The 19649-nt window shown below is 43.1% G+C and overlaps 1 protein-coding gene across 1 annotated transcript in view; it reads right to left on the reverse strand.

Annotated features, from left to right (window-relative positions):
• AFF4 (AF4/FMR2 family member 4) overlaps window positions 1-19649 on the reverse strand; it is a 2373445-nt gene that overhangs the window by 298977 nt on the left and 2054819 nt on the right. Inside the window, exon 16 of the mRNA XM_044069901.1 lies at window positions 661-797. Within this exon, the coding sequence (XP_043925836.1) occupies window positions 661-797 (137 nt within the window). The remainder of the gene's footprint in view (window positions 1-660; window positions 798-19649) is intronic.

A 19649-nucleotide genomic window follows, 5' to 3' on the forward strand; every position in this document is an offset into this window, starting at 1 on the left:
CAGCCTAAATGGTCTGTGTGGCTAGCTGGATGCACGATACATCTCAAAGAGGCTCATGACTGGACCTAGCTTATCATTTCCTCCCCCTATGATGTTACTACAACTTGTACTACAGGCTGACAGGAAGCCTCTTCTAGTGGTCTCCAAAGGGGAAAAAATTCCATCATCACTGACAAGTGAGTGAAACAGCTCTTCTCTCGTTATGTCAAGTATCTTTAACCTTAGGCAACCATGGCCGTTGTCAGTGTCATGTTCTTCCTTGACAGAACATGCAATACCAGTGAAGATTTCTGCTGACAATGTGACAAGCGGATGGACAACTACTGTGATGTTTCAACTCATTTTAACAAGGCACATGAATGTCAGCAAGTAGTATTCTACATTAAAATTTGCCTGAATTCTGACTGCTTGAAAAGGAATCCCTTGTGCAAGAATTATACAGAAGTGTTCTTAACATCAGCTTTCAACATACTCTAAACTACTTCATTAGATGAAATACAAACCAGTGAATAATGCTAACAAAAAAGTCTGGAATACTAAAAATAATGTGTAATAATACTTTTTTTCTAATGAAAGCTGATTCTAAAATTTACACTCTTTGCCTTGTAACCCAGCTAAAATAAAAACATGTGAAAACATTAAATAACAAAAGTAACTTACTTGATTAGCTCCACAGTCTCTGAATACATAGGAAAAGGAGATTTGGATTCCTGGGCACTTTTCTCGAGTGCGTTTCCACATTCAATAAAAGACACAACAGCATCAAGGTAGTTCACAGCTTTCTCAAACCTGTCCGACTGCGAAATGGAGAAAAAGTTACAAGATATGATCCTTTCATATACAGAAAAAATTGTATCCATGTGCAAAAAAAAGTTTAGATTCCCAAATGCAACCTTACTGAAAGAACTTAAATAAAAGCATCAACTCAACTCATAGGATGAGTCAACATGTAACACTCCATTTCCAACCCTTTCTGTATTTAAGAACGTGCACATATACAAACATGTAGATTATGTAACTAGCTAGCAACACATACATAGGTGTGTGTGTGCGCGCATGTGTCTGTATGTGTGAAAGAGAGGGAGAGAGACAGAGAGATACACATACACACCTGGAAATGCTACACACACACATACCACTAAGACTGAATCACAAAACAATACTACTCTTCCACTAAAAAAGCTCTATCATTAAAACCCACCTACAAAATTCAGAACAGAAATTGTCTGAACAGTGGTCCTATTAAGAAAAAAGTTTTTAATAGTGTTACTGCTTAGGGTTGCGGTTAGTACGCAAGTTAAGGGCAGCAGAGGGCAAAGGCTAAATCTAACCCTGATCATAATCCCAATGCTACACATTACATTACTAAAACCATTTTCTCTTACAGCACCACCAGACAAGACACACAAGCTTCACACACCACTACCTGCCCTCTCCCTAGTTTTTTTCCTCCGACCCTAACCCATGAATACTGACACATACACACTAACTGCTATTACATGATCTTGCACATATACACAAACACCGCCTTTCCAGTCACACATTCAATTCCCTGCATACTCCTATTTACCTACACTATACCAAACTTATAACCATATTATTTGCACACAAACAAGCATTTATTCATCTGCACTTGCACAGTGTGCACCCATACAAACTGTTCTACAAAAAAGGAGTATTTTACCTTTACACACACACACAAATCATGTAACGATTTCAAATAATGAATCATGTAAACATATAATCATGTCATTATAATAGCTGCACATGATTCAGGATAGGCTTACTCAATGATGGTACTCTAGGAAAATACAGTTGTGCACATTTGCCATAAATGTAGATGTTAGAGTGCATTCACTGTTGCAGTCATCACATTTGGGTTATCTGCTTGCAGTAGCCCTCAGTCGGCCTGATTATGAAAGTCTTGGGTCCTGCATCGGCTGCGGTCTCTTCTTCCATGACATCAGGTAGTCAAGGGTATAAGACATGCAGCTGATGCCATTACATCAGTTTTTCTTGCCCCAGATGTCAGGTGCCGCCCTAATGGGAAGCAATTATATATACAAGGTTACACCTCCAACAAAAAAGCAAATACACCAAAAAGCTTTAAGCATAGTAAACAAGAATAGAGGTATAGCCAATAGAAGCCAGGGGGCAGGAGGGAGGGAGGGTAACCAGAACTGCAACACTGAATACACTCGAACATCTACATTTATGGTAAGTGCACACAGCTGCACTATGTACTTCGTTTTTCACTGTTGCAGTCATTACATTTGGGTAGATTCCCAAAGCTATGGTTGGGAGGAAGAAATTAGATAGCATTAGGACCAACTAAAAGGCCCTGCAAGACTGCAGTGGCAAAGCCAGCTCTGTATTTAGAGAAAATTGGCAAATGATAATGCTTGGTGAAAGTACATACAGAACTCCAGGCAGCAGCTTCTAGGATGTCCCTGGTAGGAACGCCTCTGAGAAAGGCTGTAGAAGTAGATGAAGCCCTGGTGGAGTGAGGTCTGATCCCCTGGGGGATAGGTTTTCCATGGTGCTTATAGCAGAAATGAATGCAATGGTCATTTAGAAATGGTTTGTTTTGAAATTTCCCCTACTGCCCCTGCAGCAAATGCTACCAGCAGTTGTTCAGATTTTCTTTGAGGTTTAGACCTGTCCAAGTAGAATCTAAGTGGTCTGTGCACATCCAAGGAATACAAAATCCGTTCCCCTTTGTTCTGTGGATTGGGAAAGAAGGCTGGCAAATGAATGGACTGATTAAGAGCCACACTGGCTACCACCTTGGGCATGAAGGATGGATTGGTTCTGAGTGACACCCTGTCCGCATGAAAGATGATGAAAGGCTCCACTGCCATAAGGGCCTGTAATTCAGATACCCTTCTAGCTGAAGTGATTGTTAAAAGGAAAGCTGTTTTCCAAGAAAGAAATTTTAAGTCAGCAGTAGCAGCTGGCTCGAAAGGAGGTAGACCGAGTTTCTCCAACACAAAGTTAAGGTCCCAGGCTGGGGTTGGAGTTCTCCTGGGTGGTCTCAAATTTTTGGCCCCTCTGAGGTACTGCTTGAGCAGTGGATTAAAGAGGGGAGGTACAGTGTTATAATGAGCTGAAATGGCGGAGGCGTGGATTTTAATGGAGGAGAAAGACAGGCCCTTGTGAAGCATCTCAGTTAAGTATTGTAAAATCTGAGGTAAATTGGGTGCTGCTGTGCTCATCCCTTGAGGTTGGTTCCAGGCACAGAATCTTTTCCATTTTTCAGCATAAGATTTTCTAGTACTAGGCCTCCTTGTCTCTAAGCTGACATCCATCACAGGTTTGCTGAGGGATGGTAAGGGAGAGTTTAAGTAATTAGCCAGGCTGCAAGGTTCAGTGTTGGAAGCCGAGGGTGCACAATCTGGTTCTCCTGCCGAGACAGCAGGGAAGGAGTCTGAGGCAGGTGCCATGGAGATAAACGTGACACTGTGCAGGAGGGGGTACCAGTGTTGGCACGGCCAGTCTGGAGCAATCAAAATCATCCTTGGTTTGTCCTGTTTGACTTTTAGTAGTACTTTGGAGAGTAGAGGCAGCGGAGGAAGGCACAGACTGATAGCTTCTCCCAGCTGAAGGACAGAGCATCCACTTTCCAGGCTTGTTTGTGGGGAGTCCTTGTGCAAAATTTGTCCAATTGGTAGTTCTGGGGGGAGGCAAACAGGTCTATATCTGGGCTCCCCCATTTGCTTGTCAACATGTTTAAAATCCTTGGTTCCAGTTTCCACTCATGTGGGTCCATGAGGTTTCTGCTTTGTCCATCTGCCAGTGTATTTAATTTTCCTGGCAGGAACTGAGCTTGTAGGTGCACTTGGTAACACAAGGTTGTGTTCCACAAGTAGTCTGCAGAGGGGGTAAGAATGTGTACCCCCCTGCTTGTTTATGTACCACATAACTGTGGTGATGGCCGTCTTTACCATTAGTTGTCCTGGAAGAAGGTAGTCATTGAAGGCTGTCAGAGCATTCTGTACAGCTAACATTTCTTTTTGATTAATATATGCAGGTGCTTTTGACTTGGGTTCCATTTGCCCTGAATGCACTTCCCTGCTAGGTGAGCCCCCCATGCATAGTCTGATGCATCTGTTGTTAGGATTTGGGCGGCAGGGGGTGGTGTGAAAGGTAGTCCCTTGTTTTTGTGGCAGGCCTCTGCCCACCAAAGGAACTCTAGGTGCAGGCAAGGTATGATAGGAATCATTGTTTCTAGGCTGTGAGAATGTTGACTCCATAGGCTTTTTAGATACCACTGTAGTTTCCTCATATGCAGTCTTGCATATGGAATTAGAAGAATGCAGGAGGCCATGAACCCCAAGGCTTGGAGTATTTGTCTTGCAAATAGCAGGGTTTTCGTGGCCACTTGTTAGAAGTAGGTTGTCAAATGAATTTGCTTTTCTGGCGTGAGGTAAGCCATCTGGGAAGTTGCATTCAAGCTTGCTCCCAGGAATGTAATTTGTTGACAGGGTACCAGTTGTGATTTCTTTTCGTTTATGGTGTACCCCAGACAAGTTAGAACCCTTTTTACAAACGCCAGATGATGCAAAAGTATGTCCTGGCTTTCTGCCTGAATTAGACAATCGTCCAGGTATGGGTATATTTGAATGCTTCTTTGCCTGCAAAATGCAATAACTGGAGCTAGGCACTTTGTGAATACCCTGGGCGCAGTAGATAAGCCAAAGGGCAGTGCAGAGAACTGATAGTGTGTGTAGCCTGCTTTGAAGAGTAGGTATCTTCTGCAAGATTCCCTTGATTGGGATGTGCAGGTATACTTCTTTTAAATCTAGTGTTGCCAACCAGGCGTCTTTGCCTAGCGTAGGAAGTAATTGGTGAAGAGTCAGCATCTTGAATTTTGGAATCCCCAGAAAGGTGTTTAGAGTAGACAGGTCCAGGATTGGACGCCATGATTTGTCTTTTCTGGGTACCAGGAAAAGTCTGGAGTAGAAACTTTGTCCCTTTTCCTCTTCTTCTGGTACCAGTTGAATAGCCCCCATGCTTAAGAGAGAAAGTACTTGTTTTTGAACCTCTGCCCACTGATTTGGGGGTAGGTCCAGCCACCCACTTGGCGCTGGCAATGTGTGGAAGTGAAATCTGTATCCCTGGGACACTATTTAAAACACATTTGTCCTGGGTAACGAGTTCCCAGTTCTGTGCATGAAGAACAATCTTTCCCCCCAAAGGTGCAGTCAGAAGAGAAGTGCTTGGAAATTTTAAAAGGAAGTCATTGAGACAGTTTACCATAGGGGGGAGTCTTGTTATTCCCAGATGTGGAAGTGGAGGCCCCCCCACTGCTTAGTTCTGAGTCTCCCCTGGGACTGAAACCTGGGTTTTTTGCTGTGTCTGGGTTTGGCTTGAGAAGACCTGGAAGGAGCTGGAAAGGACCAATTCTTAGCGGGCCAGTGCCTACTAAATCTAGGAGGCTGAACTTGTAAAAAATCTGTAACAGTTTGCATAGATTTAGCTTTATCTTCCATCTTTTTAAGCCTTGTTGCCAAACAGGCGGTCCTGATTTAAAGGAGCATCCAACAATTTAGCTTTAACATGATCAGGCAAAGATTGCTCCTTAAGCCAAGCATGCCTTCTAAGCACAGACCCAGTAACAGCAGCCCTGCAAGAGGCCTCTAAAGAATCAAAACCACATTGCAATGTATGTTTTCCAACTTGTTCAGCAGAATGCATTAAATCCTGTAAGTCTATTTTCCACACAGTCAGGAATCAACATCATTTTCTGTTTAAGCAGTCCAATAACATGTTGCTGACATTTTAACATATGAAATTGGCAGTTTAAAGCTCTAATTGCCAAGGTTGTTGAAGTATAAACCTTTTTACACCATCTATCCAGCGCCCTGGAATCTCTATCAGAAGGGGTAGGATTTTTAGCAGTAGAAGCCTTAATGCCCTTGGGCCCCTGTGAAATAGTCTCTGGATCTGCAGTAAGATTTTTGAGAAGGAACTTGTGGGACTCAGGGACCCTGTAGTATCTGTCAGGTTTACTGAGAGCAGGAGGTAGGGAATCAGGGGCCAAACTGGATTCCAAGAAAGCATCAACAATGTCTAGTACAGGAGGAATAGCCAAAGGCCTATGGTGAGGTAGGAGAAGGAAATCCCTAAGCCTCTTTTTGGAATCAGAAAATTCCTGGCTTTCCCAGTGAAAATGCTCCCTTAGAGTATGTAAGGTTTCCCCAAAAGAAAAATCCTCAGGAGGGGAAACAGAAGGAATAGAGTCCGCTGCATCAAAATCCTCACAAGTAGGTAAGGACAAATCCAGGTCATCAGAAGAGTCAGAAAAAACAGAATCCTGATCAGAAGATTCATAATCAAGCTCAGCCCTAGGCCTCTTGAGGAGGGGGGGTTGGCTACCCCTGATTAGAGTTATTAGATCTTCGGCAATTTTTATCATTTGTTTTTTAGGCATAGAGGCCTAGCATGTGACCTGGGCATCGTTTTTTTAGACATGGATCTAGATTTAGGCCTTAGTAATGAAGGAGGCGTCGATTTAATATGCAAGTCCTTAGACCTAAATACACCCTCAGAAGCTAGTGCCTGCATAGCGGCTCTGGACCCATCCAAGGTAGAGACATCCGCGGGTTCCATAGTTGAAGTATCTCGCGGACTCCGAATGGGTCTCAGTAGAGGCTTGCGAATCAGAAGTAGTGGGTATCAGGGGCTGCGAAAGCACCTCATTGAGTACCAGCAAACTGGCGACTGGTTTTGGAGACGTGTCGGCAGTATTGCACCTCGGCGGCCTGTCTCTGTCTTTATATTTGCATTTTCTCGGAATACCAGGAGTCGAATGGCTAACCGACGAAATTTCTGGATAATTAAACCAAGAACCGAAATATTTAGAGGCAAAAATATACCAACTACAGATGGTGTGCTGATTAAATAAAGCACAAAACCGACAGCAAGGTATGTCGTGGTCAGGGCCTAGGCAAGGAATACAGTACAAATGAAAATCTTTATGAGGTATTTGCTTTCCACAAGTAATGCAATTATTAACTTTTACTGACATCGGTAAGGAGCAAGAAAAAGTTAGACCAACGGGGTACTTAGCTTTTAGTTGGAAGACTTCGGTTCTGAAACTCGAAAACGAAAATTTCAGGAGTCTGCCGACTGCTTCTGCTTCGGGCACCGCATGACAAGAAAGACTGATGTAATGGCGTCGGCTGCATGTTTTATACCCCTGATGACCTGACGTCATGGAAGAAGGAACAGCAACTGACGCAGGACCCAAGACTTTGTTAATCAGGCCGACTGAGGGCAACTTGCAAGCAGATTACCCAAATGTAATGGCTGCAACAATGAACTGCGGTGGTGGTGCTGCGGTAGCATTGTCGCCTCACCATAAGACATTGTCCTGTTCGATTCTCAGCTAAAGCGTCTTCTGTGTGGAGACATGCGTGAATAGGCATACCTTCGTTGAAGGTTGTGCATCAGAGCTGGCAACTCGGTATGTAAAAATCTACTGCCAATCATTAGCGGACCGGAGTTCCACTGTGGCGACCCCTAACCGGGAAAAGCTGAAAGTGCGCCAGAGCTGGCAACTCGGCATGTAAAAATCTACTGCCAATCATTAGTGGACCGGAGTTCCACTGTGGCGACTCCTAATCGGGAAAAGCTGAAAGAGCCAACAATGACTGCAACGGTGAAACACGAAGAACATCCTAAGCTGCCTGTGCACGTCCACGGAGTCCAGGATTCTTTCCCCTTTATTCTGAGGATTAGGGAAAAAGGTTGATAAATGGATGGATTGGTTTAAAGCCACACTGGATACCACCTTGGGCATAAATGATGGGTTAGTCCTGAGGCTGTCCGCATGGAAGATAATGAAGGGTTCCACAGCCATAAGGGCCTGCAACTCAGACACTCTTCTTGCTGAAGTGATGGCTAGAAGTAAGGCTGTTTTCCAAGAGAGGAATTTTAACTCTGTTGTAGCAGCAAGCTCGAGAGGGGGGGGGGGGGCATGAGCTTCTCTAGTACAAGGTTAAGGTCCCAGGCTGGAGTGGGAGCTCTCCTCAGGGGTCTTAGATTGTTAAGCTCCTCTCAGGAACTGTTTGACCAGAGGGTAAGAGAAGAGGGGTGGCTCAGTATTGTAATAAGCTGAGACGGCAGAGGCATGAATCTTAACAGAAGAGAAGGATAGGCCTTTGTGGAGCAGTTCTGCTAGATAATCTCGGATTTGAGGTAAGGTGGGCACGGCTGTGTCCTTTCCCTGAGACTGGCTCCAAGAACAGCATCTTTTCCACTTTTCTGAATAGGATTTCCTAGTACTAGGCCTCCTGGCCTCAAGGACGACATCCAGCACCTGTTTGCTGAGGGTTGCTGGTGATGTATTCATGGAATGAGCCAGGCTGCTAGGTTCAGGGTTTGCAGCTGAGTGTGCAAAATCTGGCCCTCCTGCTGGGACAACAGGGAAGGGGTCTGATGCAGGTACCAAGGTGGTACTGCTAAGACTGCGTAAAAGTGGGTACCAGTGCTGGCGTGGCCAGTCTGGTGCAATCAGGACTGTCCTTGACCTGTCCTGTTTGAGCTTGAGTAGTCCTTTCGAGAGGAGGGGCAGAAGGGGAAAGGCATAGATTGAGAGGTTTCCAAATGTAAAGGATAGGGCATCCACTTTCCATGCTTGGTTGTGGGGAGTTCTGGTGTAAAATTCGCTCAATTGATGGTTCTGGGGGGAAGCAAAGAGGTCCACCTCTGGTGTCCCCCCCCACCTGTGGATTAGAAGCTTGAATGAGTTGGGTTCAGTTTCCACTTGTGTGGGTCCATTAGATTTCTGCTCAAGTCTGCCAGTGAATTTTGTTTGCTTGGCAGGAACTGAGCTTGCAAGTACACTTGATTTCTCCAAGGCTGTGTTTCACAGAGCCATGGCTAACCTGCAGAGTGGGTAGGAATGAGTTCCCCCCTGCTTGTTTATGTACCACACAACTGTGGTGTCTGTCTTTATCAAGAGTTGTCTTGAAAGAATAAGGTATTTGAAGGCTGTCAGTGCATTCTGTACAGCTAACATTTCTTTTTGATTGCTATGCAGGTTCATTTGTGTTGGGCTCCATTTGCCTTGAATGCATTTGCCTGCCAAGTGAGCCCCCCATGCATAGTCTGATGTCAGGGTTTGGGTGGTGGGGGGTTGAGTGAAAGGGAGCCCCTCATTGTGGTAGCGGGCCACTGTCCACCAAAGGAACTCTGTCCTTAGGCAAGGAATGATAGGAATCACTGTTTCCATGTCCTGAGAATGTTGACACCAGAGACGTTTTAAGTGCCATTGAAGTTTCGTCATATGCAGTCTTGTATATGGAATTAGAGAATACATGATGCCATATACCCTGGGGCTCGCAGTATTTTTCTTGCAGATAGCTGGGTTTGGGTAGCCAGTAGTTTGAAGTAGTTGTCAAATAAACCTGTTTTTCTGGAGTGAGGATTGCCATCTGGGAAGTTGTGTTCAAGCTTGCACCCAGGAATACAATTTTTTGGCTGGGTTCCAGATGTGATTTATTTTCGTTGATGGTATACCCCAGAGAAGTTAGGAGTCTCTTTACAAATGTCAGGTGCTGAAGTAGCAATTCCTGACTGTTCGCCTGAATCAGGCAATCATCCAAGTATGGGTAAATTTGAATTTTTCTCTGCCTGTAGTATGCAATGGCTGGAGCCAGGCATTTTGTGAATACCCTGGGTGCAGTAGAAAAGCCAAAGGGAAGTGTAGAGAACTGATAGTGCATAGAGCCTGCCCTGAAACATAGATATTTCCTGCAAGATTCCCTTATGGGGATGTGCAGATAAGCTTCCTTTAAGTCTAGGGTGACCAGACAGGAGTCCTTGGCTAGCATAGGAAGCAGCTGTTGGAGAATAAGCATTTTGAATTTTGGTACCACCAGGAAGGTGTTGAGAATTGACAGATCCAGGATAGGGTGCCAAGAGTTTTCTTTTCTGGGCACCAGAAACAGTCTAGTGTAGAAACCCTGTCCCCTTTCCTCTGTTGGAACAGGTTGAACAGCCCTGATACTGAGAAGAGAAAGTACTTGCTTTTGGGCCTCTGCCCACTGGTTTGGGGGGAGGTCTGGCAATTTGCTTGGGGTTGGCAGTGAGTGGAAGTAGAATCTGTATCCCTGGGATACAATGTTTAAGACCCATCTGTCCTGGATAATGTCCTCCCAGACTTTGCATGCAGGGCGAGTTTTCCTCCTAGGGGTGCAAGTACTTAGGCATGGCTGGGAAGGATGAAGGAAATGTCATTGTGAACTTTTTCCATAAGTGGGTGGCTTACCACTTCCTGTTTTTGAGGTGGGAGCACTCCATTGTTTAGATCTGTGCATACCCGGAGACTGCAGTCTTGGTGGTCTGCTGCCCCTGGGTTTGGACTGAGAAGGTCTGGGAGGGACTGGAAAGGACCAGTTTTTTGAAGGCCAATGCCTACTGAATCTAGGTGGCTGTACCTGTAGGAAATCTAACAGTTTGCATAGACTTGGATTTTTCCTCCATCTTTTTAAGATCATCATCTGCTTTAGTGTCAAACAAGCGTTCTTGGTTTAATGGAGTATCTAATAATTTTGCTTTGACATGGTCTAGCAAGATTTGTTCCTTCAGCCAAGCACACCTTCTAAGAACAGACCCAGTGACAGCAGCCTTGCAAGATGCTTCTAAGGCATCAAACCACAGTGCAAAGTATGTTTTCCAACTTGGTTTGTGGAATGCATTAACTCTTGTAAATCTTTATGTTCTGCACAATCAGGAATCAACACCATTTTTTGTTTAATTAGTTCCATAATATGCTGCTGGTACTTCAACATTTGAAACTGGCAATTTAAAGCCCTGATGGCAAGAGTTGCAGTTTCTGGATCCACAATGGGATTTTTAAATAGAAATTTGTGAGAGTCAGGTACTCTGTAGTACCTGTTAGCTTTCTAGGAGCTGGTAGCAAAGTATCAGGCGTAAGACTGGATTCCATGAAGACATCATCTACAATTTCCAGAACAGGGGGATAGCTAGAGGCCTGTGCTGAGGCAAGTTTAAAAATTCCCTGAGTCTCTTTTTGGACTGTGGGTAATCCTGGCACTCCCAGCGGAAATGTTCTCTGAGGCTATGCAGGGTTTCACCGAAAGAAAATTCCTCGGGGGGGGGGGGGGGCAGAAGGAATGGAATCCTCTGCATCTGAATCCTCACAGGTAGATAAAGGTATGTCCTGGCAATCTGAGGGGTCAGAGTTATCGGACACATGATCTGTAGAATCAGAAGAAAAATCAATTCTTTGTCTTTTAGAGGGGGAAGGCTGGCTTCCCTAATCAAAGTAATAAGGTCTTCAGCCATTCTAAGCATTTGTTTCTGTGGCATGGGAGCTTGAGAATGCGTTTTGGTTGTCAATTTCCTAGGCGTACTGCGAACTCTGGGCCTGAGAAATTCGGTAGTTTTATTCAGAAACAAAGTAATCGGTGTAATACGAACATCGGAAGGTCTGAATACACTCTCAGAAGTCGGTGCCTGCTCAGTGGCTCCGGACCATCCAAAGTAGAGACATCCAAAGGTTCCATAGTCGAAGAAGCCTCTCGTAGCATACCTGACTCCGAATGGGTCTCAGCAGAGGCCTGCGAATCTGTAGCAGCGGGCATCAGGGGCTACAAAGGCACCTCACTGAGTACCAGTGGACTGGAGACTAGCTTAACGGAAGCGTCGGCAGCAGTTTTGGACCTATGCAGTCCGTCTCCGTCTTTATCCTTACATTTTTTCGGAAGATCGGTAGTCTGATGGCTTATCAAAGCCATTTCGGAATATGGAGAACGACAGCAAAAGAATTTAGCGACAAAGATAGCCAGACGACGAATAGTTCAGGCATTGAACAGGGCACAAAACCGACAGCGAGGAACGTCGTGGTCTGGGCCTAAACAGGTGACGCAGTAAGAATGAAACTCTCTGTGAGGTATTTGTTTTCCACAGGCAAGACAATTAAGTTTTTCTGACATTGGTTAGAGCAAGAAAAAAGGATCCCGAACGGGGTACTTAACTTTAGAAGACTTCAGGTCTGACACTCGAATAATGAAAATGTCAGTTAGCGGCTGACTGGCACTTGCGAACTGCTTCTGCTTCGGGCTCCGCTCGGCAAGAAAAGCTGATATAATGGCGTCAGCTGCATGTTTTATACCCCTGTCGATCTGACATCATGGAAGAGGCGACAGCATCCGACGCAGAAATCCCAAGACTCTGGTATTCGGGCCGACTGAGGGCTACCTGCAGGCAGATAACCCAAGTGTGATGACTGCAACAGTGAAACACGAAGAACATGTTGGTAGTTTTAGCTAAAAACAAAGTTGTCGGTTTAATTCGAACATTGGTAGGTCGGAATACACCCTCAGAAGCTGGTGCCTGCACAGCGGCTCCGGACCCATCCAAGGTAGAGACATCCGCAGGTTCCATAGTCGAAGAAGCATCTCGTGGCATACTGGACTCCAATGGGGTCTCAGCAGAGGTCTGCGAATCTGTAGAAACGGGCATCACGGGCTGCAAAGGCGTCTCACTGAGTACCGGCGGACTGGTGACTAAGCTTAACGGAAGCATTGTCAGCAGTTTTGGACCTATGCGGTCTGTCTCTGTCTATCTTTACATTTTTTTGTAAGATCAGTAGTCGGATGGCTTATCAAAGTCATTTCGGAATACAGAGAATGAGAGCGAAAGAATTTAGCGACAAAGATACCCTGACAACAAATGGTTCGGGTGTTAAACAAGGCACAAAACTGACAGCGAGGGACTTCGTGGTCTGGGCCTAAACAGGTCATGCAGTAAGAATGAAAATCTCTGTGAGGCATTTGCTTTCCACAGGCAAGATAATTAACTTTTTCTGACATCGGTTAGAGCAAGAAAAAAGGATCCCCAACGGGGTACTTGGCTTTAGAAGACTTCAGGTTTGAAACTCGAAAAACGAAAATTTCAGGTAGTGGCCGACCAACACTTGCAAACTGCTTCTGGCTCCTTCTTGGCAAGAAAGACTGATGTAACGGCATCGGCTGCCTGTTTTATACTCCTGACGTCATGGAAGAGGCAACAGCATCCGACGCAGAAATCCCAAGACTCTGGTATTTGGGCCGACTGAGGGCTACCTGCAGGCAGATAACCCAAGTGTGATGACTGCAACAGTGAAACACGAAGAACATCTGTTGTGTGCCGCTATAAGATGGTAAAGGTGGATGACACACATTTTTATGTACTTTCAGGGTTGGGAGGGTGGCCTAATGGTTAAGGTGTTTGCCTTACAAACACAACCCTACACCTTGTGTTTGCCTTACAAACACAAGGTGTAGGGTTTAAGTCCCACAAGGGATAATTGGCTAGGCTTAAAATAACTCACCAGGGCAGTTAGCCTAGTACTAATCTATGAACCTATGAACCAAATGCTGTGGGGATATAAGGGTGGTCGTTTTGTAGAAACCTAAAGATTTGTTTACTAATAACATCTTCAAATAAATTATCCTCCAAAAACAGCATTAACTTTCTGTGGGCTATTTCTATTTCACTTCTAGAAACTACTTCGTATTGATCTGTATTGTAAAGCAAGTTAGCTATGTCATTAATATAACCTACCTTTTCCACCAAAACTACCCTACCCCCTTTGCCAAGCCTCATGACCCTGTATTTGCCTAACTCTCAATTTTCTTAACACTAAAGCTTCCTCCCTTGTGAGGTTAAAATTTTTATTTTTGTGGGAATAGTGAGCCTGGTAAATCTCCTTAGTGTATATTCTTTCAAAATCAGCTAAAATGGGGGTTTATAAGGGTGGTTGTACAAACTCTTTCTCTTAAACCTGTAACTTAGAGAGACATCTGCTTCCTGGTTAAAATGTAGTTAAAAATTTAACTTTCTAATATACATTTTCAATTCAGTAAGCACATCGACAATGTTTACTTTATTGCCTGATACAAACCTGAACCCTTTTCTAAAAAGGGAAAAGTGCGCTTCAGTAATTACCAAATCTGTATAGTTGTAAATACGGAATCCTTGTGAACAAAATAGTTTCCCTTTAAAAGATACAGCACTAGGTTGTATGTACAAAATCGTGTTCGATATCTGTTCCCTTTCCTGTTCTTCCAGAACAGTCTTTGACCCTTGGGCCCTTGTCCCCTCGGATTTTTGAGGTCGCCCTAACATATTATTATTAAAATTCTTTCTGATCTCAGTGGAAGTGGAAATTCTTGTTCAAAAACCTCTACCCACCTTCATAGTCCAAAATGTCAGTGTTACAGTTACTGGACTCTAATCTAGGGTCATATTGACCTGACCTAACTTCTGCCTCTTGTCTGTTCTGGTTATAAAAAGGAGGGTTTTCATAATAGCTCTTGGGAAGCGGGTATGCTTCCTTATGTTTATAATCCAATTCATCTCTTTTTAAGTTCACTTGTTTTCTTAAAACATTCTCTTTAACCTGTTGTTCAATTCTATTAAAATTTTGTCATACTTGACTTCATAATTCATAAGACATACATCTTCACCTACACCTTGATTTAAAACATTAATTTCATCCAACAAATTTCTAATCTTGTTACTGTTAATTTTAATTATAAAATGCAAAAGTTCTATGCCATGTCTGTTGAACATGGAAAGTAGTTCAAGTTCTTCTTACCCTGAAATTATGCCGTTCGAAAATTTGTATATTCATAGTCCTTTAGGTACTCTTTGGACTCAAATGCATTTTGTTAAATAAGCATTGTCTATCTGCAGGCTACGTACCTTGTTCATTTTGAGTTCAAAGGGACTCAAAAGGGAATTAATACCTGTTGTTCCTCACAATTGAAATTTAGGTCCCTACTGATCCACTGCTCGAACCACGTAGTCCGGTTGGTGGTGGTGGTATTTTTCAAGCTCCCTTGTCCACAAGGAATGCTGTTAACTAATGTTGAATTAGAAGAGCCCGGACTGACAAACAGCTTTTCCTGTGGATCTCAGTCCACTGGAAGTCGTCAAAGGGTGCAAAGACTCGCCAGCAGCAAGGTCTCTTGGGAACAGTAGTTTTTCCAAGGTAGATTGCCTCTGCTGGTACTGTGAGGACATAAGTTTTATTAGCTGGGTTAAATTCCCTTCCTCATTTGTCAGTGGAAACTCTGACAAATCGCTGGTAGGTGAAGCCAGCGTAAAATTGTTTGCATTAATCCCACTGTTGGTATCCATGACGAATGGTATGAATTTACCACTTTGTCAAGCCACAATAAAGGCAAGGCTGGTTTCCAAAACACCCAGATAAGCACCAAAACCAGATAAAAAGCGATCTCCGAGGAGAATCTCCAAACAGATAAACCAATACACCTCATGGAACCAGACCTGATACCAAGCACTTTTGTCCGCCACACTAAAGGACTTTATCAAAACTGTTATACAAAGCCAAAAAGTAAAAAATACACTTAAATTTGTATTTCTAAGTATAATTATAACTATTTAGGATTTTAGGTACTGCTAATGAATTAGTAAAAAAAAAAAATGTTTTGGCAATTCATTATTGAAACAAGAACTTTAGAAGCTTTCTTTTGTTCAAGTATGATCAGCAGCACTCACTGAACATGTCATGGAAGTCTTCCAGTCAGGAAATTTTGTTTCTTTTCAAATTAAACTCTCAATGGATTTTGATGAAGTTAACACTGTTGTACTGTATGTGTAAGGTTACTTTTATAGCTGTGAAATACTTCTTTAATCAATTATTGTTGTTTCACACATTCTGTGTTCCATTATGGCCCAACTGGCAATAAATACTGATTAAATGGTGTGCAGAGGAGAAAAAAAACTATTGTGCATAAAGTGGTATGTGATTTTTAATATTCTACTGAATATTCAAACTTTGTGTGTTTATCATAACAGATCTGTATAGATGAAAATGATCTGCCTTAACCACCAAGACTAAAATGTCAGGTTTCCATATGCTTTGTACAGACAAAACTTTCCCAAGCTTCAACTTCACCCCTTACCTATAAACTTCTTTCACGCCACTATTTTTCCTGACATATAGATTTTGCTGCTTGAAAGGAGCACACCAAATACTTCTGGAGAAAGGTGGGCAGGGATATGCAAGAGGATGCATCCCAACAATGCACACCTATCATTATAATAACTTAGCTTTTGAACCTGACGTGGTCCAGTGCATCCTCTTCAATGCCAAGGCCACAGTGCCCAGTAGACATAAATGGGTGGTCTTTTGAAATGACACCTGAATAATGGTGTCTCCAAAGGATGACTGACACCCAGACACCATATCAAGCTTGTAAGACCTTGCTAACTACCCAGAAAAGTCCAACTTGCAGCTGTATATATAATCAATAGTAACATTTTTTAAATGCCTGTGAGATACTAAATGTACTTTTTGATCCAAAGGTAATGTTTTTATTACACATAATTTGATGCAATCATGGAGGCACCTTGCTAAAGCAGACTTTGAAACATCTGTATACAATCTGTTAAGAGCATGATAATGAAACAGTTGTGAATACTTACTACAGTCTTTAAAATCCAGTAGACATAAAACACAACTGCCTATGCACCTCCATACAGTGCAATAAATATTCTCTCTTACTAGTACAGCTGAAAAAAAAAATACTGGAAGACTGTGCTTAAAAACTGATGTGTGTACCTTTAATAGATGAATGCAAGGCATTGAGGGGATGAAGGCAGGTCAATACAATCCCTCATAGCAGAAAGGTTGATGTCTGGTCCTGGGCTGCCCTAACGATTCTAATTGCTCCCAACCTTGGCAGATCAACTCCAGAGGTAATTAGGAGGGCGTAGGTGTACCTGAAGTAGGGCATGGGCACCAGGATAAGATGATGGTTGCCTGTCTGTGTGGTGGGCTTGTATGTCTACAAAGAATGGAACAGCTCGAAGGACATCCTTGCACTTTAGGAACTAAAGGAGTGCTATGTATAAGACCTGCAGCTCAGTTTCACCGAAACATTTTTTTTTCATTCTGAAAACAGTTCCAGAAAAATATGAACTTTTTTTTTTTTGGGGGGGGGGTGTCTGAAGTATCAACATCTTCAGAGTCAAAATAATCAGCCTGAGGAGAATTTACAGATGAAATCCCCTCCCAGTCCAATTCCTTGTTGTTCTGACTGGGAATCACTATCATAGAGAGAGGGAATAATTCCTCTTTTACTACTCAGTAAGGAACTGTAGTTTAAGGAAGTAAAACTTGAAAATATACCCTTCACACAGCCTAATATATATATTCCTTGTCTAAAGACAGTCTGGGGGCAGCCACATATTTAACTTTATTTTTTTGTTTTCCTAACAGACCTCAGAAAACAGACACACTCAAGGCAAGGGCAAAGCTCTCCTTTAGCTCTCCTCAGAGTCTGAAAAAGAAATCAGAGGGCAAAACCCTGTATCTAGCCACACATCTTCCTATTCTGATTCAGGATCTTGAATCTCTTCAGGAACAGAGGAATCTATTTTACCAGAAATTACTTTACAAGAAGGATCAAACAGCCTGAATTTAACCCTTAGCCAAACCCAGTAAACTACGCCTATCCAAGTAAAATTGAGAAGTAGGTACACACTTGGTTTTGTTTCTTTTTGACAGGCAAAAGGAGGCCAATTATGCTACTACTGGCAGCACTGGATTCCCCAGGGAAGGGCACAGCATTCCGACACCACAGGGAAAGCTTCTGTGTTCCCTTTCCCAGGACTGACAACAGTAGCTCTCCCATGTCTACTGAGGTGAGCCCAACAGCCACAGAGGAAGTGGCCCACCTGCAGCTCAGGCAAACTCCTAGCCTGCTGCAATGGTAAAGGCTGTTGCTTAATTTTTTTCTCAGCCTGATGACCTGGATCAAATGGATGACACAAGCAGAAATGCCTGAAAGATGAACCTCAACAATAGAATACGAAAGGCCAGAAGATAACTCATCCACATAAGGTAGAACCAAAGGCAACCAGGCCTTGAAAGGGTTCTGGTTCTTGGAGAGGAACCAATTAGAAATCTTTTCTACTTACAAATATATGACTTTCTAAGTATCAGTTTTTTCACCTCCTACAGTACCTGCTGCACATTCTCAGAAAAAGCTGCCTAAAAGTTATCAAAACTCTATCATCCAGGCAGTTGTGTTTTTAGGCTGGGGTGCAACACACTCCCCTGTCTTGTGTGGCTAAGTCTGTGGGAAAGCTTGGGGCAACTGCCCTTGCCTAATTTTAGAAGGGAGGACCACTGTTGCCTTGAGTCAAAAGGAGGTCACCACCACAATCTTTGGAGACTCCCACAGAAGCTTTTGGAGGACCTTGTGAATTAGTGGAAAGGGTGGAAAAGCACATGGGAACATTCCAGTCAATGAGAATGAAGAATCAAGTGTGTTTCCAGGCCTGCTGGCAAAGAATTTTGGAACAGAGGTTCTTTAACTGTCTGCTTTAAAGGAAGAAAACAGATACATTTGTGTTCCATGAAGCTGTACCAACTCCTGGAAGACCCTTAAGTGGTGTTTTCAATTGTGAGGGCCTGTCCTCATCCTGCTCAGTTGGTCTGTGACAATGTTTTGCTCTGACAATGTACGAGGCCTGAAGATTCAAACTAAGTTAAGTTGCTACATTCCAGGCTATCATAGCAAGTCTGCAAAAAGGGTAAAAGATCTGGTACCCCTTGGTTATGTACCATATTACTGTGACATTGTCTGTGATAACTTGCAGAGGTCCTGGCGACCAGACATGATTTAAGGCTTTCAAAGCAGATTATTGCCAACATCTCTGACATTGGTGTGCTTCTGTCTGTGTTTGGAATTCCACAGACCTTGCACTTTCATCCCTTTTAAAACTGTTCCCCAACCATTCTGCAGCATCTGAGAGACTGGAAGAAGTCTGAAAGGAAAAGGGGTGTGTCCTGGATTGAGATACACATGGTCCACCCACAAAATTAAATCCTTTGATAAACCCCAAAAATGGAAACTGAAAATGTATGAGGTGTTAATGCAGAGTCCAGACAGATCTAAAGCACAACTAAATACTTATGTTAAGTAGGGCTTGTGGAATCATGAAAATCATACAAGCCACGAAATCCAAAACTTCCTGGCAGAAGCTATAAATAGGCAGGAGAAATCCACAAAAATGTCCTTGTGTTGTTATATCTTGCCCAAGGAAGAAAAGCTCTTCCTAAGGATGAATCAACAAGACATTCCTGAAAGACTATTGAATGAGATAGGATGAGAGATGACACCTGCAAATTCAGTTTAAACCACAGACTGAGCATACATTTCTTCACCCACGTCAGGGAATCCTAACAGGCCAAAAAAAGTATCTGCAAAAAGAAGACAATCATCCAACTAAAGAAATATGAGAATGCCTTGAAGCCTGCAATGAGCAATCACTAGAACCGGGTACTTTGTGAATAGCCTTGGCGCAGTGGATAGACCAAAGAGTAAAGCAGAGAGCTGAAAATGTAAGCAACACATAGAAAATATTTGAAAAACGCCTCTAATCATGGTAAATTATGACGTAATAAGTATCTTTTAGGTCCAATGTTACCATAAAAATTGCCGTACAGTATGAGAGGTAACAGGGATTGAAGGGTTAAAGTATATGAGTTCTGGGCCCTTTACAAAACAATAGCAAAAGGAGAGGTTTAGGACTGATGTCCAGGTTCCCTTCTCCTTTGGCACAAGAAAAATTCTTGAATAAAAATCTTTTGCCCA

Source organism: Protopterus annectens, chromosome 4.part0, assembly GCF_019279795.1.
Source record: "Protopterus annectens isolate FY-2018-M chromosome 4.part0, PAN1.0, whole genome shotgun sequence".
In the NCBI taxonomy this organism is placed as follows: Eukaryota; Metazoa; Chordata; order Ceratodontiformes; family Protopteridae; genus Protopterus; species Protopterus annectens.